This window comes from Ascaphus truei, chromosome 8 (assembly GCF_040206685.1).
Source record: "Ascaphus truei isolate aAscTru1 chromosome 8, aAscTru1.hap1, whole genome shotgun sequence".
Taxonomy (NCBI): domain Eukaryota; kingdom Metazoa; phylum Chordata; class Amphibia; order Anura; family Ascaphidae; genus Ascaphus; species Ascaphus truei.
This window is the reverse complement of record NC_134490.1, coordinates 6,353,897-6,378,176: the sequence shown is the minus strand read 5'-3', so window position 1 is coordinate 6,378,176 and position 24,280 is coordinate 6,353,897. Positions and strand designations below refer to the sequence as shown.

The following is a 24,280-nucleotide window of genomic DNA, read 5'->3' as shown; positions in this document are numbered from 1 at the left end:
ATACCCAATAGTGCAGGGGTGGCCAACTCCAGTCCTCAAGGGCCGCTAACAGGTCAGGTTTTCAGGATATCCCTGCTTCAGCACAGGTGGCTCAGTCGAAGGCTAAGTCACTGATTGAGCCACCTGTTCTGAACAGGTTTGCCACCACTCCGGGTTTGACCCAGAGACTACGGGTGTCAGCCACGTATCTCCGGGCTACGGTGGAGCAGAGTAATCTACCGTTTGGCGCGGCATCTCCCCCTGCGAATCCCATCAACATTGCTGCGCGACGGCAAATGGCGTTGTGTTGCCATGACAACGGGACGCTACGCGATGTCACGGCATCACGCGACACCCAGTTGCCATAACAATGGGACGCTACGTGACGTCACGCAGCATCGCGTTGCCACGACAACGGGGCATAATGTGACGCCGCAGCGCCATAAGGCGTCCCGTTGTCATGGCAACTTGACAGTATCCTACCCCTGCACTAGTGGGCTTTTATTAACTCTTTAAGGGTCTGTGCAGTTAATTAAAATAAAGGCAAATACACATAAACTTATTTAGAAGCTAAAAGCGAGGGAGACCGTTCAGGAGAAAGCGCCATTATTAACCATTTCGCTGTCGGAGGGACCTGCCCAGCATTGCGCTGCAGCGGCAGGGTTAATCTGGGTGATGATTTCAACAAATGGGGACCGTGTCGTTCTGGATCACAATTTTATTTGCCGTCATGAAGTATTTCACGACGGGCTGCGGGAAAGTTGCAATATATAACGGAATGGATTGGGAATTTACGACTGCACTTAGAAAAGATTTCATATCCTTCTCCTGTTTGCTGTAATTACAATGCAATCAGAAATCCCAGCATGCACTGCAGGGGTTACCGGGGTAGGGGACGCCAGTGTGGGGGTTTTTTTTTAGCCTTGTTTGTACATAGATAACTATGTTTCATTTGTAAAGAGAGGGGATAGAATTGGGAAGACATTCTACCACACGCTGGAGAACTGCTTCCGAATTTTCTTTCGGGTTCCTGGAGCAGCTGCGATACTCTTCCCCAGCTGAGAAAGAGACTTCTATTCACCGGGCGGTTCTGTGCCAGGTAAACCGGCTCTGAGGTGGCATAGCACTACTTAGCAAATATGGCCTAAATGCATCTCTGGGCTAATGTTTATGGCATATACAGTGAAATAGTCCGCTGAGCGGCTCTGCTTTGATGATTACAGCCGCAAACGAAGCTCAGCGATGCTAAATAACATTGGTGGTTCATAAATATCTCAACCTTGTGCTGCCAGGTTTAATTCCATCATTCATCAAATTCTGTTTATAGCTTAACAGCCTCCAAGCCACTGCATAATAACCCGTCCCCACCGCTCACCGGCTCGTGTGGGCCGCGTTCTGCTCCCAATCTCAGAGCATCCTACATTGTAACCCCTGCACAGTTCCAGCGGCCAGCAAAGCATCGTTATTTTATTTTAAAAATGTAATGAATGCACTTAGCTTTTTCATTGTACAGGGGGGGGGGGGGTGATGTGTGTGTGTGTGTGTGTGTGTGTGTGTGTGTGTTTTACTTTCTATTGTTACCATTCAAGAGCACTTGATAGTATTGGTACTGTTCTTGACTGAAGAATACACAGTCCAAAAATAATAATATTCGTTTTTAAAAGCTCTCTGGATAACCTATTCTGACGTGTGCCGTACTTATTCTGTGTCCCATAGTGAACACTTCGTACTATTAAGAAGATGAGAATACAAGTGAAGGAAAGTAATATTTTGTTTTGCTGCCGAGTTTGCGTTATTTTAAATCACATCTGCTTCCAATAATTGCAGGGGTGCAGGGGTGGGCCAACTCCGGTCTTCATGGGCCACCAACAGACTGGGTTTTCAGGATATCACTGCTTCAGCACAGGCGGGTTGATCAGTGGCTCAGTCAACGGCTGAATAACCGGTATTGCACCCGAGCCGTGTCATAGTGAGGATTTTGTGCCATGTGCACTATGGGTGCTAAGCTGTAGCACGCCATAACTCCCATTTATTTAAATGACATATAGCAGGGATGCACAAACACGGGGTGCAAGATTTTTTTTTTGGGGGGGGGGTGCAGCACTTAGAGGCCCCACGCTATTTCCCACAACATATAAATTACCCGGCGCCGGGATGTCATATGACGCCGCCCAAACCAGGGAGCAGGCAAGGGAGGGGATGGGGTACGAGCAGGTTGGGAGAGCACGCAGGGGGGCGCGAACAGAAACGTTTCTGCACCCTTGATGTATAGCATCTCTAGTCCTCCAGAACCCCCCACAGGTCTGGGTTTAGGATATCCCTGCTTCAGCACAGGTGGCTCAGAAGACTGAGCCACTGATTGATACATCTTGATTGTGTGTGCTGGCTAGTTCCTCCCCAACGCCTCCAGGAACCCATACCCCGGGCCGACATACTCCTGGGGGTAAGAAATACTCTTCATTCGAGTCTCCTCCTGACTGCAAAACTGGAAGGATACAGATGCAAAGAAAAAACAGAACCAGATTTATGACAGAACATAAATCCCTTTCTTTGCCAATGTTTCGTTTTCTTTCAGAAATCTGGTGGTTCTTTTTTCAACAGTATTGCAGCCAAGTGTTTGATAAATATTCAATATATATATATATATGTTTCTTACATTGCAGCGTTGTACATACAGTAGCATTTTACAGGTGCAATGAGTTTCTTCTCAAAAAGCTTGCACTCTAATTTCGGTGTTTGAGGCACAGGGAGATAAAATGAGTAGGATTTGAACAGTGTTCAAAAGACTGTGAGATAGCCCCTAAGCTGGGGGTGGGCAGACTGGGGACCACACCAGGCCTCGGTAAGTTCTCTTACCTTGTCTCCAACAACGCAGCGTCATTTGCCGCCGGAGACGAGGTAAGGGGGGGGGGGGTGAGGAGGGGGGAAAGTTTGCGCACCCCTGCCCTAAGCTACTCCTTAAAGCTAAGAGAAGCATGTTTAAAATGCCTCTTTTAGTGTCAAGCTTACGGCAAAAGGTCTTTCAACACTCCTTATATGCAGATCCAAAAACTAGTAGAGCAGGGGTGGTCAACTCTAGTCCTCAAGGGCCACCAACAGGTCAGGTTTTCGGGATATCCCTGCTTCAGCACAGGTGACTCAATCAGTGGCTGTCGTTGGTTTAGCCACCTGTGCCGAAGCAGGGATATCCTAAAACCTGACCTGTTGGTGGCACTTGATGACTGGAGTTGGCCGCCCTTGTAGTAGAGTGAACAAGTGAGGAGGAGGAGGAGGAAGATGAGGAGGGAATGATCTTGTTTTTCTCCCTCCGGCCCCACCGTTGCGGGGAGTGCGGTAGGCAGCGCGCCAGCTCCGATGAGCTAATTGTTAATTGCATGTTCCATCCTAAGGTTTCAGGGTGAATTCAGAGGGAAGATCTCATCAAAACCCATTATTGGAAGTCCCTGCAGGCCTGCCTGCTGCAATTTACAGATTAAAACTCCGGCCTACTTGTCAGACCCCCGATGCCTCGCTGAAAGCGACTCCGTGTGTTCAAAAGCCGCTTAATGACACCCCCCCCCCCCCCCCCAAAATAATAATAAGCGCAATCAAAAGCTGCAAAAAATATGGCAGAACATCACTCGGACACTACGCTCGCCGTGTCGCGCAAGAGTTTCATCTTTAAACCGCGGTTACTTAAAGAGCCTCACTCGCACACAGCAGTGTAATTACGTCCATTAGTTACCGCAGCAACGGAGGCAAAGGCCAAGTCATTTTCTAGAAGGGGCCCGGGGAAAATTATGGCATTATACCAACTTATTGCCAATCCCTTTAATTAAAACAGAGGGGGGGGATCAGTAAACAGGGCGGATTGAATTATCTTCGATTAAACTCGGCTGTCCTCGGAAAGAGACAGCAAGCAGCGTATGTTACTGTGTCAGTCCAGCGAGGCCCCTGGGTGCAGGCAACGTCAAATAATTAGAGGCAGGGGTGGACAACTCCAGTCCTCAAGGGCCATGACAGGTCAGGTTTTCAGGATATCCCTGCTTCAGCACAGGTGATTCAGTCAGTGGCTGAACCACTGATTGAGCCACCTGTGCTGAAGCAGGGATATCCTGAACACCTGACCTGTTGGTGGTCTTTGAGGACTGGAGTCAGACTGAGCCACCTGTGCTGAAGCAGGGATATACCATGAAAACCTGACCTATCATTCATTCAGATTTGTTATTGTCAGGAGATTAAGATTTGGCGTGGCTTTCGGCGATTTTGTCTTGGCCATATTTACAAAGTCTTCATCGGTGCATAATGTATATGGGGCACATGTATAGGGGTTCTGTATTGGTCCTTTCCGCACTGCTCCGTTAACGCCGAGTCTCCGGCCTGGCGGATAGAAATGACGGGTCTCCCATACCTCCACTTGTCTAATGATACGCCTCTCGCTATTGTGACATGACGCTATGCTGAACACAAACAGCGATAACGCTTCATACGTGAGAGGAACAGAGAGGAGGACACTCGAGAGAACTCGGAACGGAGCAGCACTTGGAACATGAGTCTCATAGAATGCCTCTTTAATTCGGATGTTTGTGAGTTTAAATTTGTTAAAAGTCCAAATTTTATTAAATTATCACTCTATCACACTAGAATCGTCTCTCTCTCAGAATGGTAATGTTATTTTTATATATATATATATATATATATATATATATATATATATATATTATATATATATATAAAAATAACATTACCATTCTCTCGTCCGGTAAAGAAAGACTGCACTCGGTTCAGTAATCATGAAAAACTGTATTGGGCATCTGAATAAAAAAGATAAGTCACCCAATCCGACGTTTCGGTCCTGGAATAGGACCTTTCTCAAGGTCTTGAGAAAGGTCCTATTCCAGGACCGAAACGTCGGATTGGGTGACTTATCTTTTTTATTCAGATGCCCAATACAGTTTTTCATGATTACTGAACCGAGTGCAGTCTTTCTTTACCGGACGAGAGAATGGTAATGTTGTTTTTCTATTATTTGAGACTAGCACCTGTCTATATGAACCAGTACATTGAGTGCAAGCTGTGATGTTTGTTTTTATATATATATATATATATATAGATATATAGATATATATATATATATATATATATATATATATATATATATATCACAAACAAAAGAACCAAATAGTGCTATCAATGTGATATGTGAGTTCTAATGTGAAATAAAAAATAAAAACTATTTCAATCTCAAATTGCAGTGTCAGTGTAGTGATACTAAATCTATAATATACAATGATTAGAGATACAATAATAAAACAATTATTCCGTGAAAAAGGAGAACAAACCAGTCCAAATGATGGAAAAAAAAGATGAAAAAAAAGAGTCCAGAAAAAATGATGATTGAAATAAATGTCAGTCACAGTATGGAGTAGGCAGAGCTTCTTGATTGATCTAGCCAGATCAAGGAAATCTAAAAGAAAAAGACAAATAGAAGCGCCAGCTCCATGGCATAATATTGTATGTACAAAGATCATTTTATTTAAAAGATAGAGTGGCCGCCAGGACATGCACTCACTTCAACGTATAAAAAAAGCATTCGTGGGAGACAGTCTGTAAGCCGTGAGGAACTGCAAGAGGATTTAGAGCCAGACAGTGTGGTATAGATGTACAGTACACAGGTGATAAGTAGCAGATACTTATCCGTGGCTGGATAGAAGGTAATCAGAGTGTCAACTCTGTTGTATATCAACAAGGGAGATGTTGGTATCCACGGGTGGCTGGTGCACCGTCCAGTGCTGCAGGAAAGTGTCCAAATGTGAGCTGTTACCCTCCGGGTCTTGAGGTTTGCCAGTTTGTACTCTACACAAGGAGGTTGAGCAGAGGACACTTCCGGGCCAAGCAGAGTTGAGCGGAGCGGAGCAAGGCGCTCTGGTGACGGGCTGCTGTGATCGTGTTCCTGCGCTTTACACACGGAGTGTAACAGCTTGTGGATATTTAGGTAAGAAACACATAGGAGGGCACCTACCTCCGTTTTTTAACTATGGACCAATAAAGATCATTTTTTACTCATTTTGTTTGGGACCCACTCCATTGGCTGTGCGCTGAATAATTTCTATTTTGGACTTCCACTACTTCTTCTGGCTGCACGCCTACCAAGACACACTGGACTGGGGTACATCTATGTGAGTACAACTATCTAATTCTACTTATCTTGAGTTGTGAGCCTAGGACTATCCCAATGAGGCTCTTGACTGGGTTCATTACCCCCAGCCTTGACCTTCAGGGATCAACATGTCCTTCTACTGACTCCACTTCTATCGAGATTAATGCTGTTATACCTCACTAGCCCCAGTGTTCCGTGTTTGTGTCTATATTATTATGTCAATTGTATGAAGGATAAGAATCCATCGCTGGAGCACATGAATCACTAATTTGCTCTAGAAACTGAAGGTGATCTCCCACGGTAGAACTTATTACCTCTCCCCCCCAGTAAGGTCAGGCACCAGGCAGGAGGTATATAACAACAGGAACGGTCTATTCACTCTGTACAGCACAGTTACACGGCAGGCTTCTGCCCAATGCAGTACTCTCACTGAATGATGGTCCCTGGACCATCATTACAGGCCAAGGGCACCCGCAGCCGTCCTAGCTCTTACCCACCTCCCTAGCAGAGGCAGAGGCATGGTCCACACTCACTCTCCCCCGGAGGGAAGAGCACATGGAAAGGCCCCAATCTCAGGCTCCCAGTTTTGTGACCTGCCTTCCACAGCGGGGGAAGGACACTATTAACTTTAGGGCGGTCCTGCCCTTAAGTACAGCCAGGAGGCGGGCACCCTGTTGTCCCAGCTAAAACAGGATGTACCAACCCCTACTGTCACTCAAGTGCAGTACCAAAGGGAAGGGGAAACCCCCATACCAACTACTGGCAACCTGATTCTACCAGGGTCTACTGCCAGCCCAAGGGCAGAATAGTAGCCATCAGGTGACCTGGCTACATGTATATCTGTATTTATATAGCGCTATTCATGTGCACCGCGTGTCACTGCAGTAATACACGAGACATAATATAACATAATGGGAATAAGCGCTTCAGACATAAAATAGGAAAAGGGAATCCCTACCCGAAGAGCTTACAATCTAATATATATGTATATCAGTGTGCCTGTGTTTTAGCTATAGTTTTCATGTGACAGTGGCCAGATCGGCACTATTGCGGTTTAATGAATAGCTCCTTATGCGTGTCACTGCCTTTGTGAATGTATCAGTGTCTGTGTGAATCTTTTGAGGTAGTGTTTGTACTGTACGTGTATCTGTACAGGATGTGTATCGATGCCTCTGTGTAACAGTGTTTATATACTGCACACAGTACTGGTAGTATTTAAAGATACAATTCTTCACAATCTAATGACATTATACAGAACACCTAGCTGGGCCTGGCACAAACTGCCACCCCGAAGGTTACACTGGGTTGGCACAGATGCTGAAATATTGCCACACACTGATCCAAGATGGCAGCTGCATTCCCACACCTGGAACCCCAAAATGGCAGCTGCATTCTCACACCAGGAACCCCAAGATGGCAGCTGCATTCCCACACCAGGAACCCCAAGATGGCAGCTGCATTCCCACACAAGGAACCCCAAGATGGCAGCTGCATTCCCACACAAGGAACCCCAAGATGGCAGCTGCATTCCCAGTCAAGGAACCCCAAGATGGCAGCTGCAATCCCACACAATGAACCCCAAGATGGCAGCTGCATTCCTACATCAGGAACCCCATTATGGCAGGTGCATTCCTACACCAGGAACCCCATTATGGCAGGTGCATTCTCACACCAGGAACCCCAAGATGGCAGCTGCATTCCCACACCAGGACCCCCAAGATGGCAGCTGCATTCCCACACCAGGAACCCCAAGATGGCCAACAGTTCCTCAGAGACTGATTCAAGATATCAGCCACAATGCCAAAGAAACCGATTCAAGATAGCATTAGTGGTAAGTAAGCTTCTGCATCTAATATCAAGCCTCCTAATGCTCTCGCAGGCTGTCAGCAGCTCTGTGCCTGCGTTTAATTCCTCGTCTCAAGCGAACGAGGAGTGACAGTTGGAACATTTAGATAAATACATCAGGACCCGGCACTGTATCCATTAAAGCGGCTGCATAGCACAAACCAATCACGCCAATTGTACCCGACAAAGTGAAATGTTTCTTGCGCTCCTTTTCCCCCATGGGAGACTATAAAACAAAGTGTACTTAACCCAGGAATGTCATACCACAACAAAGAGCAGTGCCTTACTTACAGTACATGTCTCCTGGGTACCAGATTGGAAGTCGTTCTGCATTTCCTACATCTTCACCTGTTTCCACTTGGCTTTTCCCTCACACTTCTCCCCTTCCCTTTTTTTTTGCCCTAAGCTTTATAGCATCATTAACTTTACCATGTTCTGGACAGTACAGGGCTCTGCGTGCAACCCCTTCCACGGTTCCCTTCAGCTGTTCAGTGCTAGACAAGATTCCGGTGCAAGTGCGGTTGAAGGGTCCCCAGCACGTTATGGGTTAAAGCACCGGATCCGCACACTGTGTGTTGGATTTTATGGGGCATATATTTTATTGCCTTCCCTTTATTTGTAAATCCCAGTGGGTTTGTTGGCTGTTCCCACATGTTGGAGCAGACCTGCTCTAAATCCCATAGCCACGTTGATACTGGGGAACAGAATATACTTTGCAGGATGTGATGCATATTATTTCTCTTACAAGGTAAGTAGTTGCACAGAAAGTTTCATGTGATCGGGATTACACGCCAGACACAATACTCGCGACGCACCTGTAACTTGCATACACGAGTATTAACATGCGTTTCTTCTAATGAAGTTGCCTAGAAGACCAATTCATCTCTGAAGGAATGAGGGTCACGTACAGATTTGACCATAATCAAGATGTGGCAAGACGCGCTATTTCCGGAGCCGTGGCCGAAAAAGCACAAAGCCACGGCTCTCCGCGTGGCTGCTGCGGATCGGACCCTCTGCAGCGTTAATCCTCCAGCACCGGCGGCCGTGTGAGACTGCCCCAGTGCTGAGAACAGTAAGACTTGCTCCATCTGTATATTGAGCCAATGTGTTAGGCCAGGGGGGTCCCCCGACCTTTTTGTGCCCAAGAGCACACTTGAGAGTTCAGGAGAGAGGGGCGAGCACCAACCAATTAACACGGGGGTGGGGGGGAGACCTCCAGTGCTGCGCCGTTCCCGCCGCCCGTGGATGCGGAAGTTGGCGTGACATCCGGCGCGGACCGACGCAAGACGCACGCAGTAGCTGTCGGCGGCACTGCGGCGAGCTACTCACTGGCAGCCAGCGAGCTACTGGTAGCTCGTCATCGTGTTTGAGACCCCTGATCAACGCCGTATGATCAACTGGTTGGCCAGTCAGTCATGGGCACCCACAAAAAGCTACATGGGCGACACATTGGGGACCCCTGGGTTAGGCTGATGATAGAGACACTGTTTTACAGCAGGGAGCTACAGAAGGCAAAACAATCCCCCTGTGACATTCACTAATTCAGCGCTCTGTCCCTGTCTGCCGGAGCCCACCAAAATCCCATTAGGTGGGTCTCCTGTCTTTTTACCCTTCTGGACCCAACAGGACACAGAATCTCTTAAGCTCAGGTACTTGTCTGAGCCCCAATGTGACCCGGATATTCTATCATTCCCAGAGGAAATATTTGCACTAGCTGTTGTAATATATGAGGACACAATGGCTTCTCTTTTACTTTCCCAAGATGCAATATAATTATATATAAAAAATATATATATATATATTCTTATATCGCACCAACAGTGGACACATTGCTGAAGTTAGAAATCTGTAGGTGCAAAGAGTCCACATCCCATAGAATATAATATTGTTCAAGGTCACAAAGAGCCGACAATGGGATTTGAAGCAGCCTCACCCACTACGAAGGCAGTGCCATTACCACTAAGCTACTCCTTCAGTCTTAGTACTGCCATTGGAGTGACTAGAGGAAACCTTCCACCTCTGGGTACACAGTCTTGGGCTAAGCGCTATCCACTCAGAGGGGGTACTGGCTCATGAGAACCAGCTCCGACCTAATACAATGATTACACAAATTATCCTGATGAAAGGGAAGAGGAACCGATATGTTACTCTGGTTAATTAGTTCATCAAAATAGGGGTTTATTGGCTCCCACAGAGCTGTTAAACATCTTCCTCCAGTTATTTCAGTGCGTCAGTGCTGCTGGTGTATAATCCGAGCAGTATGAGAGTGGAGGCAGCGAGTCCCAGCGAGTCCCCGCCTGAACAGCTTACAATCCAAGTTGTTTTGAGGATAGATACAATAGAAGTACAGTTTGTGCTGCAGGTATTTGATATTTTTGACAGCCCCTGTGATGTGTCACTATAACCGCCTTATAATTAAACAGAGCGCAATAACAGGACGTAAGGAGGGCCGTATATATCGTATGTGTATTCAGTGTTTGATGTGCTTCAAAAAAAGAAGTGATTTTGTGAGTGATCATTTAAAAAAAAAATCAAAAGATCCACTGTATCTACAAAAAGAGAAGTGTAATACAAAGAGAGAAGTGTAATACAAAGAGAGAAGTGCGCCAAGGGGCGCCCCGGGAACTCTGCGCCAAGGGGCGCCCCGAGAACTCTGCGCCAAGGGGGGCCCTGGGAACTCTGCGCCAAGGGGCGCCCCGGGAACTCTGCGCCAAGGGGCGCCCCAGGAACTCTGCACCAAGGGGCGCCCCGGGAACTCTGCGCCAAGGGGGGCCCCGGGAACTCTGCGCCAAGGGGCGCCCCGGGAACTCTGCGCCAAGGGGCGCCCCGGGAACTCTGCACCAAGGGGGGCCCCGAGAACTGTGCACCAAGGGGGGCCCCGGGAACTCTGCGCCAAGGGGCGCCCCGGGAACTCTGCGCCAAGGGGCGCCCCGGGAACTCTGCGCCAAAGGGGCCGGTGTTTGATTTTGAATCTTTAAAAAAAATTGTTAAATATTTGCGAACTTTTCGAACCTTCCATTTTTGTTTTGCCGCCCTCCAGTAACAAGGGGGGGGGGGGTAAATGTGGGAAACACAAACCCCAGGGTAACATGCCTGTGCACATGGTCTGCATTTCATTCATCACGATGATCTCTCTGCTTGCGACGTGAACTGTACCAAGAAGTCTACGGAGGTGGATAATGTGGCCTGCAGATAATTACTGGCATGTGTAAAATATAAAAATCCCCATTATGGATGTCAGGAAACCACACATCCTGCACTTTAGAATTTTTTCAATTAACCTCGAAGGTTCTGGCTTTATCCTCTTAATGTAACGAGTGTACCGAAGACTCGCCGCAGAAACAAAGACATCCGAAGGAGACCGTACACTTTAGAAAGCCTTTTTACAATAAAATATCAACAAGCTTAATTGCAGACATGTGTATTAGATTCTGATCATAATCCTATTAATAAGTATTCTAATCAATAAATGCAACAGAGATACGGGCCCATGTTTACTAAGCAGTCTTCTGGCAGAAGACGCTTTCCGGTGCCGGGAGACCCATGGACATAAATGCCCAGCAAGGCGTCTTCCAGAGCCAGAAAGTGTCCATCGGCCGTTGGCTGCTTAGTAAATATGGTGTACAATGTGTAAAACCAATGACACTAATATACAGAGAAATGGGAGATGATCTAACACTGGGATCTTCCATTTGTCCATGGAAGATCTTACAGGGGAGAAAGCAGAAAAGTGGAAATAATTGGCTAGAATGATATACATAACGATTTATGACCATACTGGCACATGGAGTCATTGGGGGAGGGGGGGGAGATCAGGAAGCTTCATTAAGGGTTAATTCTGCCTGCACCGCAGGGGATTCACACCTATTGTTTGTTAGTTGCGTTAAACGGTAACGAATCTTAATCTCGGGGACAGTAGGAAGCCCAGAATCTCTGAAGAGGAGACATTGGCTATTTTCTCTTACATAATGGCAGTAGACTCTACTGCAGGGGCGGTCAACTCCAGTCCTCAAGGTCCACTAACAGGTCAGGTTTTAAGGATATCCCTGCTTCAGCGAAGGCGGCTCAATCAGTGGCTCAGTTTTTGACTGAGCCACTTGTGCTGAAGCAGGGATATTCTTAAAAGATGACCTGTTAGAGGAACTTGAGGACTGGAGTTGGCCACCATACCGTCAGTGTACAGTATGTGACTTAGCATTGTCCCTGCATGCATTATGAATGCACAACATAGAATGCCACTTAGGAGGTGCTGTCAATGGTTCCCCAGAGCAGGGATTCCCATTTAATCCATTACGGCAGGGTATACAGGTCACAACGTGCCTACCCTATTGCCCACCTGCTGCTCTTCCCGCTGGCACCGGGTGAAGCTTCAAGCTCTTCCTTGGCTGTCTCTTCCCACAGCCACATTTGTTACAAGGTGTGAAAAGGTCAGGGAATCTCAGACAAGCCTCAACATCCTCTCTTAGCAAGTGATCGTGTGGCCATGATCCAGGATTTCGCACTACAGACAAGAATATCAAAGCGGGATACAATATTTTCTTATTCCACTTTGTATTGACTTCTCCATTGGGTTTCACTCAAGAAGGCAGTCACTATAATTTCAGCTGTGCCTCACACTGCTAATCCCGGTTAAACCGGCCATTTACGTCCCTCTCTACCACAAAACTACGGGGGGTGAATGTCGCACCATCCCCTCTTATTTTAATATATCCCAGGAGTGAACTGCACAATTATCCAATAAAATGCAGGTCCTGCTAGAATAAAAGCTTGGGTGTGGCCTTTAGGTTTGTCATTGTCCTAATCAAGGCGCAACCCTTCCTAGGATGGAAGTGTACTAATGACACCGACTTATATCTGGTTATATCTGGGTGGGGGGTGTATTTCTTTTTTTAACCAAAAACTGACCCCTACACTAGAGGTTCTCAACTCCAGTCCTCAGGAGCCCCCGACAGGTCAGGTTTTAAGGATATCCCTGCTTCGGCACAGGTGGTTCAGTGGAAGACTGGGCCGTTGATTGAGCCACTTTTGCTGAAGCAGGGATATCCATAAAACCTGGCCTGTTGAGGGGGGCTCAAGGACTGGAGTTGAGCATCCTTGCCCTACAGTACAAGTAATTTAAAGGGGGTTGACTTCCTCTGCTCCCTTTTATCTGATGTCACTGTACAGTATTCAACAAAAGATTGGCCGCTGTCCCCTCGTCTTTAATCGCTCCCTGATAAGGGCAAGGTGGACTAAAGGTCAAAAAAAGATCGATTGACCTACAATCCCCCACATTGAGCTACCCCAAAGAAATTGACTTTCTAATGCATTTCAGGGGAACACGAAAAGCCAAACCTTTGCTTTTAGCACTGACAGATTAGTTTAAGGAAACCAAAGATATTGTTCAATTAATTACAAAATGATGGGGAGGAGGCAGGAGAGAGGATGTTCCCAGTTAGGCGAGATTGTTCTTTTAGGTGATTTTACTGGTAATGATACATTGAGATACATGTCTCGCACAATTTCTGTGGCTTTTCTTTGCACTTCTATTCAGCTTAAAGCACCCGACTGCCTCTTTCCTTGTATGTATTTCCCAGTCGCAGGTGAACAGATGATGCAAGTTTTCTATGTGTAGCAGGGCCACCTCTGGCTACTATTCTGCCCAACGGGCTGGCAGTAAACCCTGAAACTATCAGGTTGCCAGTAGTTGGTATGGGGGTTTTCCCCCTATCCTTTGGTACTGCACTTGAGTGACAGCAGAGGGGTGGTACATCCTGTTGTAGCTGGGACAATGGGGTGCCCGCCTCCTGGCTGTACTTAAGGGCAGAACTGCCCCAAAGTTAGAGTGTTACTTCCCACTTGAGGTAGACAGGTCACACATAGGAGAGGCTGCATATTGGGCCTACTCTATTCCTCTTCCCCTTGGGGGAGAGTGAGTGTGTACCTTACCTCTGCCTCCGCTAGGGAGGTGGGGAAGAGCTAGGACGGCTGCGGGTGCCCTTGACCTGTAGTGATGGTCCAGGGACCATCATTCAGTGAATGCTGACAGACTGTATCCGGCAGAAGACTGCTGTGTAAGTGTTACTGCAGAGTAGTAATAAACCGTTCCTGTTTTGCAATATACCTCCTGCCTGGTGCGTGACCTTACTGGGGGAGAGTTAATAAGTTCAACCGTGGGAGATCACCTTCAGTTCCTGGAGCCTATGGCAGATGGAGGCGCTGCACTGCTAAGGAGATATGTGGGGTATGAACCCCAGAAGCCTGTTCCTGTGTCCCCACTACCATCGGCGGACAACTCAGCCCTCCTGTTACCAGCAGGTAAATGCACCACACACCCTGTAATGGCCCCTATCTGCGATCGGGTGGGGGATACACCGTTACACATGTAATGGGCATAACTTGCGTTCATCTCTGTAGGTACATACACTACCGACACACTTTATTGAAGTGTGGTCGGTACCGCAAGCCGGGAAATCTCCCGGCTTGCTAGTGGCCGCCCCTCGGCGTGCCGCGCGTCATAGACGCGCGGTCACACGTCATCGGGAGCGTGCGCCCCCTGCACGCGTGTCCAGGGGCTCCCCGAGGGAGCCCTGGTGTCCCGCGATCGCGGGACAGCGGCAGGGGGTTCCGGGGGACCCGGCGGACCCGGCAGCGGTAGGGAGAGCGCCCCGATCGGAGGGCGCTCTTCCGCTGCTTCGGCGTGCGCCCGTCACACTCGGGCGCGCGCCAGGCTACTGCTGCGGCACAGAACGGGCAAATGCTCGAATAAACTGTGCCGCAGCAGTAGATCCAAAAATACTTCCTATTGTGTTGACAGCACATGTCCTTGATTACAAACACAGATCACATACAAACAGCATGTTTCTCCTGCTTCCCCAAGGTGAGAGCATTGTGTTTAGCTATTGATCTATTGTGCCCCTGACTACTGCAAAGTGTTCACCTCCATTATTCATCCTTATCATCTTACTGTTTTACTGTTAGTTCAGCAAACCTAATTTGTTCAACCCATTGGCTGTGCTGCTTCACCACAGTGAGGGCTGGGGGGGGGGGGGGGGGGGGGTCTCCGAAGGCTTTAATTCAATCAGATGGTTACTGCAGCAGTACCTGGTTAAAGAAACACTTATACGGGTCTTGTGTTGCCGGGAGGGAAAGAGAACACACGGCAGTGGTGAAGTGTGATAATGGTACTGGGCGGGGGTTAATGCTACATTATAATTTATACAACCCTACTCTTTACCGTTCCCTACGTTGGAAGCAGGGGGGCCCCGGTGTGGAGTGGAGTGGAGACCCCCTGCCTCCCGAGCTGCGTACATCAGAAGGGGGTGCCCATATCTCAAATCTGTTTAAAGGTCCCGAAGCACATGGGCCAATAGGAAGCCGCAAGCGATGACGATGCAGCTTCCTATTGGGTCACGGAACCTATAAACAGACCTTTTCTCTGCCCAGCGGGGGCTCTGCTTGGGGGCGAGTATCTTGTGAAGCGGGGGTCCCCGGAGCTGAAATAATAATCATTTAAAAAGAGGTAATGCCACTTTAAAGCAGCAATAAGGATTTCATTTTTTTGCCCTTTTTTTTAATAACAGGATTGAAGCAGGGGGTCTCCGGAGCGGAACTGTATTAATTTCAGCTACGGGGACCCCCTGCTTCCAGAGACACTTACCTCCATGGGGGCGCTGGTATCTCTTTTCAGGTTAAATGTCCCGGCCACGTGGGCCAATAGGAAGCCGCACCGGATAGCGTCACAGTTTCCTATTGGCCCGCGTGACGCAGGACAGTGAAACACCGCCATTATGTTAGGCACACAGTTTCTTTGACTGCAGAGATACCGGCACCCCCTACAGAGGCAAGTATCTCTGGTAGCAGGGGGTCCCAGAGCTGAAAGGAACAGTTCAGCCCCGAAGACCCCATGCTCAATCCCGTGTGAAACTCTTATTGCTTCTTTAAAATGAATTTTAATAATAGTAACTCTTTTTTATACAACATAAAAGGTATTTTAAACCTACTTAATTTATGGCTCAAAGAGGGGGATTGACATGGCTGCGATCAGTGGTATCAGCGCTCGATTGTATGTTAACTTCCATTCAATAGAGTTACAGTAACGAGTCCAGGGGAGAGAGCGTGGTCTCATTGTTCAGAAGGTTTGTATCTATTAATATTAGGCAAGGTGCTGGTACGTTTTATTAGCACTCTGATCACTGCCAAATGGGAGGATTTCAAAACGCTTTGCTCCAGGTTTGTACAGAACTAAGAATGATTTTCACATTAACATCTACAATGCGACAATTTTAAAGGAACACCTAGTTACAGATGTGCAATGTTTGCGAGAAAAGGGATTCAAAATGTGTGCAAAGTTTGTGAAAATCACAAATTATTACAAAACTCAGAGCAGGCACCCCCCACGTTATCAAAAAAACACCAATAAATCTGCTCATTTTCTGCCCAATGTTCCTTCCGAAGTAAAATCTCGGTGTTTTGCCAAAGTGAGGCTTCCATTCTCACGACTTTTCATAAACCTATCCAAAATGTGTCAATGCGGATGGGGGGAGGGGGGGAAGCATACATACATACATGGGGTCTGATATGTTTGGGTTCAGTGGTAATCTTTTCATTAGAAAATATATTTTATTATTATTACTAATATAAGTCATCTGTCTCCATTAACCTTCACAGAATCCCCGTTTGTACAAATGCTTTTATCTTCATAGTCATTCCAGGGGTCCCTCTCTACAAAACATGACTTGAAGGAGCAATTTGTTTGAACAAGGCCCTTCATTGATGCCAGATCCGTTAACTCAATCACCACCTGTGCTGAAGCAGGGATATCCTTCCAACCTGACCTGTTGGTGACCCTTGAGGACAGGAGTTGGCCACACCGGCGTTAACACGCCCAAAGTGTTAAGAAAAACGAGCACCTTATAAATTGTTTGAAGTTACATTATATCATTATTGCTGTGTACTTGGTAGAAATGTTCTGTGTACTTTCCTAATTTAATAGCCAAGATAATGGACTGTGTATGAAAAACCAAGTCCACGGTATGAAAGCTTCCTCAATCTTAAAGATGCTGCACTTGGGTACCCAGAGGCACATCCCACAGGAAAGACATGGTTATGATATTATCTACCAATTGGATAGAACAGCTAATATGGTTCAGAATTCACTTAAAATGCCTTTTGGGAAAAGTCTAAAGGAACTCAACAAAAAGAGCGTCTCAGTGAGTAAGGGCGCTGACTCTGAAAACAAGGACACAGAGTGTGAAGCAGGGGAGCCTGGTTCAATTCCCGGTGTCAGCGCCTTGTGACCTTGGGCAAGCCACTTTATCTCCCTGTGCCTCAGGCACCGAAAATGGAGAACTCTACTGGAACTCATTGTGCTTGCAAAATCTTATATACCGCGCTACTTACACTGTCAGTGCTATAGAAGGAAAAAAAACAATAAGATAACATTAACACAAAGGAGAAGGGCACATCATGGAGATAACAGGTGGTATAAATAAGGGACGGCAGCATTTATCCGTGTAAAATGGGCGCTAGAATAAACGCTGACGGCTCTGCCCAATGATCTGACTTTAAAGAGCCAGGAATACAAGTCACGGTACTCAGGGGGCCTACAAACAGGTGTAATGCCCAAGGAGAATGCTGCAGCAAAGATTGTCACGTAGGAAGCTGGAACTCCAGCCCTTCCCCCCCTCAACTGCAGTGTCAGGTACATTGAGTGTTGGGCGGCTGCTGTTCGGGAAATGAGACCTATTTCACGGTGTCAGCGGTGGTGACCTTCTGGTTTGTGACCCGTTTAAGGGACTTTAATGCTATTGACGAACTCGTTTATCACCACAATTGACCGATTGCTGATATATAGCTACTGGGTATCCTGTTATACCAATAAACCTCTGTCACTGTGAGAGTCCCACTCCATATCTGGCCCCGGGACACAGCTGACATTCCCCCACGGTCTCAAAGGCATCCTTCTCGTAAAGCTGCTTTTCTTGTTAAATGAGCGTGCTATGTAATAAATAGCCATACAGGGAATGACTACCCATATGTAGCATTCAAGACTTCCTCCGTTAGGGGACCATTCATATTTAATATGCTGTATAATGGGTCATTTTTCAGACACCAGTCCCTTGACCCACAGAGCTTACATTCTAATTCCAGTGACATAGGGAGATAGTGACAGGCATAAGTCACCCCTTTGCTGCTAGAAGGGGAATAGGTTGCTGTCTCCTATGGCAGTATAGGGGTAAGGAGCTGGCTTGGGACTCGTACGGAGTGCTCCAGGCTTGTATATAAATAAGATGGGGTACTCCCTGCCATTCCACGTCTATCACTCTTACAGTAGAACCATTGTTGTGGAGATAAAGTGGACTTGCTCTACGTGACATTGTCCCCCCAAAAAAAGTTTTTAGAAAAGGATCATTCGGTGCATTTCATCAATTTACGGGACCTATAACTTCAGCAGACGTGACCTTTGCTAACGAGCATTTCAACGTTATTTGCAAATAATCTACTTAACATGTAGCTTGGCTAATCACATTAATAACTTCCTCTGTGCACAGGTCACAAGCCGGACCTTACAAGGCTCCCCCTTCTTCCGCAGCCCACGGTTATTAAACAGCCGTGTCTGGTGCGTCTCATGGCCGCGCTGAGATGCAATCAACTATTTGGGTGTCCTCCTGATAATTAATGCACTTATAGACATTTGGATATGATCTCATTTTAAACCCCAAGTCCCAGTGGGTGCTGATGGGGGGTTATGATGACGACACGCTGTATGAACTGTTACTGCGACCAAAACGGCAAAACCTGCAGCCGTGATTAAATAATTATCCATAGAGTACAACCCGAGTCCAAATATCTCTGCGGTAAAACAAAGAATGACTTGCAGAAGAGTCCCCACCCAAACAGCAGGACTGTTCTATTGTCATTAATAGGGGTTTAGTGTGTAGCACGGAGAGGCACCCTGTGAGGCCCGTAATATAGTGGGTGTGTGCGTGTGCCTGTGCGAACGCACGTGACGCACACTTTTCGTGTGTACGGTCCGTGCTGCTGTGAGTGGAAGGTACTGTGTGTGTGTGTGTGTCACTGTGTGTGTGTGTGTGTGAATGACTGTGTGTTTGTGTCACTGTGTTTGTGTGTCACTGCGGAAGGTGTGTGGGGGTGTGTGTGTGTGTGTGTGTGTGTGTGTGTGTGTGTGTGTGTATATATTCAAAAAATTTAAAAAGACATGCTGTGAGAAGAAATTATTTATTAATATTGTGCAACTATATATACATATACACATACACACACACATACACACATACACACACATAAACTGCAGACACAGAGGTAGCGGCGTGAATACATACTTTTCGGAGTCTTCCCCCCGATCGCCTGGCTCACTGCCGCACGCGCAGCCCTAGTATAGGACGGCTGGCTAACCACAGCCAACTATAAGTGCCACGCGCGAGCACGGCGCAGCAAGCGCGCCCACTATATTACGGGCCTAATGCATGTCACTGATACCACATGTCTCAGTTTGCCCAGTCTTAGTAAAGATCTGTGCAGAGGCACAAAGTCAGAAATAACTGTGGCTCCCACAATACCCGCGCACATACAGTATCACCAGAACGCGTTACGCTTTGACGTAAAGTATCTCAGATCGCGGTCGATCAGAGCAGCGCCTTTTATTTGGAATATATCGCCGTTGCATGAAACTGTCCTGGATGAGCCTTTCAGAGACGTGCTAGCTGTAATTATTGTTGGGAAACAGTCATGTAATTTTGGGCTCTGGTCTCTAGCTCAGGGGGCTCAACTCCAGTCCTCATCCACCCCCCTCCCACCTGTGCTGAAGCATGGATATCTTCAAAACCTGACCTGTTCGGAGGGCTTGAGGACGAGTCGAGCCCCCCGGCTCTAGAGGAGCAGATACACTTTGCAGCATTGGGAATGCGCAGACACAGCCCATATTGCTTAATGGCACGGTGTGCTTGGCTATTTCCAAAGGAACCCGTCTCCCAGTAATACGGCTGCTTTAAATCCACCTCCGCTAATGGGACCAAGAACACTTCACAGGATCCTGAACTAGAGAAGGGGTCTCATCAATGGCTTGTATCAAAAGCTCATTGTGTTAGCCGGGCAGTGTCACAGGAAGCCTGCTGGAGAGGCTTAAATTGGCCCATAACCTGGTGGTGACCTCCCTGCTGAGTAATGACCGGGCTCTTTGCTCCCGCTGCCAGCACCGCACTGCCCGGACAGCACGTGGACACAGTCTCTTATGTGGGATACTGATGCATATTAACGCATCACTATACATATATATATATATATATATATATATATATATATATATATATATATATATATATATATACAGCTTGAACCACTTTTATTGTCCGATGTTAAAGAGTTTTAGTGCAATTAGTGAGAATGATCCTATGAAAGTCTATAAAGGACGTTACCTTCCCATAAAGTAATATTGAAACACGTCCCTCTAGCAAGGGCCACCAACAGGTCAGGCTTTCAGGATATCCCTGCTTCAGCACAGGTGGCTTAATCAGTGGCTCAGTCAAAGACCAAGCCACCTGTGCTGAAGCAGGGACATCCTGAAAACCTGACCTGTTTGGGGGGGCTTGAGGACCGGAGTTGAGCACCCCAGCTTGTCTTTACACAAATATATCCTCTAATCCCTGGGAACCCCATTGGTGCTATATGCACTCTCAGCTTGTAACGCGTTCCACACTTCCCGTTGGCTTTATACGTGGTACCTAATAATTTCACCGTGTCCTGTGGTGTGTCGCTAACACCGCCTCAGTAAGGAATCCGCTCCCAGGGCCTTTCCCTTCATCAGCTTTCTCAGGACTGGAAACTGAATGCACCAGGGAGGCTGCGAGAGAGCCTACAGAAGCCAAAATCCATCCCCTCTGTCCCCGTGCAACGTTCCCCTCTGTGCATCTCATACAGTATGCGTGCCAGCGATCCTGTTATATGGGACACTGCCGTGACTTAATAACTCGGACGCTTTCCAGCACAGGGAGTTAAAACTGCCTCCCTCCTGCTAATATGGGCGACACAAAATGACAACTTCGACCCCTTCCAACCATGTACTCATTTAGAGCCGCTTCTGCTGATAGGGAAGCTACAACCCTTTAACTGCCAAAGGGGCCAGGATCCCTCCAGTGGTGATTGGGTTAAAAGTATGCAGTGTCCCTCCTCCATTCTTGATACTTTTTCCTGCCCACTACTCATCTCAAAGTGGTTAAGTAAATTGCACTCCCAGTCCATGGTAGGGTTGGATATTCATTATCGAAGGGAGAAGGAGCGGCTCAGTGAGTAACGACACTGACTAGCACTGAGTTTGAAGCAGGGGAGCCTGGGAGAAGGAGCGGCTCAGTGAGTAACGACACTCACTGGCACTGAGTTTGAAGCAGGGGAGCCTGGTTCAATTCCCGGTGTCTGATCTGTGTGTTATGGTTGCAAACGCCAGGGCTCCCAGGGCCCGTGAGTAAACCAAATCCTACTGCAGGGGCGGCCATCTCCAGTCCTCAAGGGCCACCAACAGGCCAGGTTTTTAAGAATATCCCTGCTTCACCTGTGCTGAAGCAGGTGTATCCCTAATACCTGGCCTGTTGGTGGCCCTTGAGGACTGGATTGGCCACCCCTGTCCTACTGATTACATGATGCGTCAGTTTACCAAGCCCGGACCTCATTATTCCCGGTAACTTTGTGTCGCAGCGGAGTGAATATCACAGAGCAGGATGTTTCCAGCCTTGTAAAAAACATGCACCTGGGGTTTTATGGGAAATCTGCTGCATTAAGATGTTCCTGAGCCAGTACTACATGCACATCTGGAGCGGGATAGTGCAGGAATGCCACTTGCTAGGTAACTAGGTCAATTTCTGAAGCTGCAGAAGCAGGACGTTTTCTATTGAAATGGCTTTAAATGCATAATTTGTCATGTACAACCATTAGAGGCAATCTGCCCTTGCTTAGTTGGGTCAGTAAGCAATATGGGGGTGGTTACTGTATATGGGGCGCCAGGAGAGGAGTAACACTGCATTAAATTATAATCCCATGCATCCATTTTTCCTTCTGTCTCCCTACTTACTACTTAGATTGTAAGCTCTTCGGGGCAGGGACTCCTTTTCAATGTTGCACCCTTCCAGCTGATTAGGGTTTACAGGGACACCTATACTTTGCATCAAGCTGGCACAGGGCACTGCAGTCCTGGGAGCCTGGCTGCCCGTCTCTGTGCCATGACTGGGCAGAAAATTCTCTGCAGCAAATCAGAAAGTAGATATAAAAAGCACATAGATTTCATCAGCATCGTGCTAAATGTATTAGCTCTGCAGCACGGCCAAAATGCAGAATAACGTATCAGGGGCAGGAGGAGGCTTTGTCCAACCTTAACCCCTTCCCTGCCATAATAATGCACAGTACTAGATTGCAAAGCAATGGGTTTCAGGACCGTCTGGCAGTGACGTGGGTATTATGCCAGGCAGTACTGTATTATTTTATAATAAAGAGGCAGCCATTGATAATATAGGGGAATTTGTGTATAAGAGGGCAAACTATAAAGCAGGGAGAATGGAAGTGTCTACATGCAGTCAGAATTGTATTATTGTTTATTTATTGCAAATTAATTGGCCGTAAGACACTTTCTTAATCAAGCTTCTTCCTTTACGCCTAGATCACTGAAAGACAGGTTTATGCCGCAAGGAACCGGGTGGAGGGCAGAGTTTGGTGCACCCCATTCTAACAGGTGTCCCTGTGACTCCTCTTATTGCTCCGTGTAACCGTTCTCTAAGTAAGTGTAGCCCGGTCCCCTTACCTCCCGGGGCGCGTGAAGGGGGGGGGGGCGGCTGCCAAGTGCCGCCAGAGCTTCGGGGGGACCCGGAAAGGAGCAGGGAACCCGGCGGTATAGGTAGCGTGGCGAGCGGGTCGCCGGAGCTCCGCGGCGGATGCCAGTGCAGGACGCCGCCATCTTGTTTCTTCGCGCATGCGCAATGGAGCAGGTGCGCATGTGCAGTGCAGAGCGGCGGCCATTAAACAGGCTCCGCACAGGACCTCAAGTCCCAGCAGCCCCAGGGGCTGTAGACCACGTGGGGCCTGATAGCCAATAGGGCGCCCGGATTCCCAGAGAGCAAAGAAGATACATTTGGTGCGCTGGGGACCACGCTTGAGTTGGAGCAGGGACGCAGGAAGAGAAGGTAGTGTCCAGGGAGCAGTGCTCCGCTGGACTAGGCCAGATCCCCCCTAGGTCCCAGCTAGGCCACGATTCCTCACAGGTTGTGGTTGCTGCAGGGAAGGCCCATAGATAGGGAAGCTTCCCCCAGTAGCTGCATGTCAGGACACCAGTGACAGACACCACATGGTGTGTTTGGCCTGCGGTCTGGGACCAGACCCCGGCCCATGTATTAGAGACTCTGACGGTGAGATCCTACAGCGGGAGTTCATCCCACGCAGTGGACCGGATACGGAGCAGAGGGATTCTTAGAGGACTCACGTCGTGGGATCAGACGGATCCTCGTGTTTATTCAGCGGTACCTGGGTACAGGAGTGCCCAGGGAGGTAACGTGCACAGGGGTGGTGCTACTCCCTACACTTGGGTGGGGACTGACATTGGAGAAGGACACCAGGGATATTGGTGCCACCACACCCCAAAGTACTCTGGGGATACTGCCTTGTGTTATTATTGTGTATACTGTATGGTACAGTTATTTGGTAGAGTTGCATGTTCAGTAAATACTCCTTTTATATAACCTGTGTGTATTTACTGCTGTATTGGTTCCTGTGAGAGGTTATCCTGCTGCGCTAGGATCCATCTCAGGTGGAGGCGCTGTGTACCAACGAACGCGATCACCTCAGGCTCCCAGTAGCGGAGGATTAGGCCTCCTGTAAGCCACGCAGGTAACACTCAGCACGCGTACTCCCTTAGTCATGGGGAAACTTGGTATGTTACCCTCTGAAGGTGTCCAGGGAAAGCAGACGTCTCCGTTTGGGTGTCTCAGATTCTTGTCTATCCTCAGTCGCTGAAGCAGGACCCTGCATTGAAAGTAGAAAAGAACAGAACATTTTAAGAAACCGGACAGTCCCAAACGTTTGATGCTGTGTGTCAGTGGCCCCCGGGAGCACAGGGAAACAGGCTGCTCTGTTTAACCTCCTAATAATTACCATCTACATCAGGGGTGCGCAACTCCAGTCCTCAAGGGCCACCACCAGGTCAGGTTTTCAGGATATCCCTGCTTCAACACAAGTGGCTCAGTTGTGCTGAAGCAGGGATATCCTGAAATCCTGACCTGATGGTAGCCCTTGAGGACTGGAGTTGCGCACCCCTGATCTACATAGTTAATATATCTGGTT

General features: G+C 47.8%; 1 protein-coding gene across 8 annotated transcripts in view; it reads right to left on the bottom strand.

The window, feature by feature from the left end:
• Positions 1-24,280, bottom strand: part of LOC142501084 (heparan-alpha-glucosaminide N-acetyltransferase-like) — a 202,256-nt gene that overhangs the window by 120,487 nt on the left and 57,489 nt on the right. For all 8 annotated transcript variants that reach the window (XM_075610413.1, XM_075610415.1, XM_075610416.1 and 5 more), the window contains one exon: positions 23,880-23,962. In XM_075610413.1, coding sequence (XP_075466528.1) covers positions 23,880-23,962 — 83 coding nt within the window. The remainder of the gene's footprint in view (positions 1-23,879; positions 23,963-24,280) is intronic.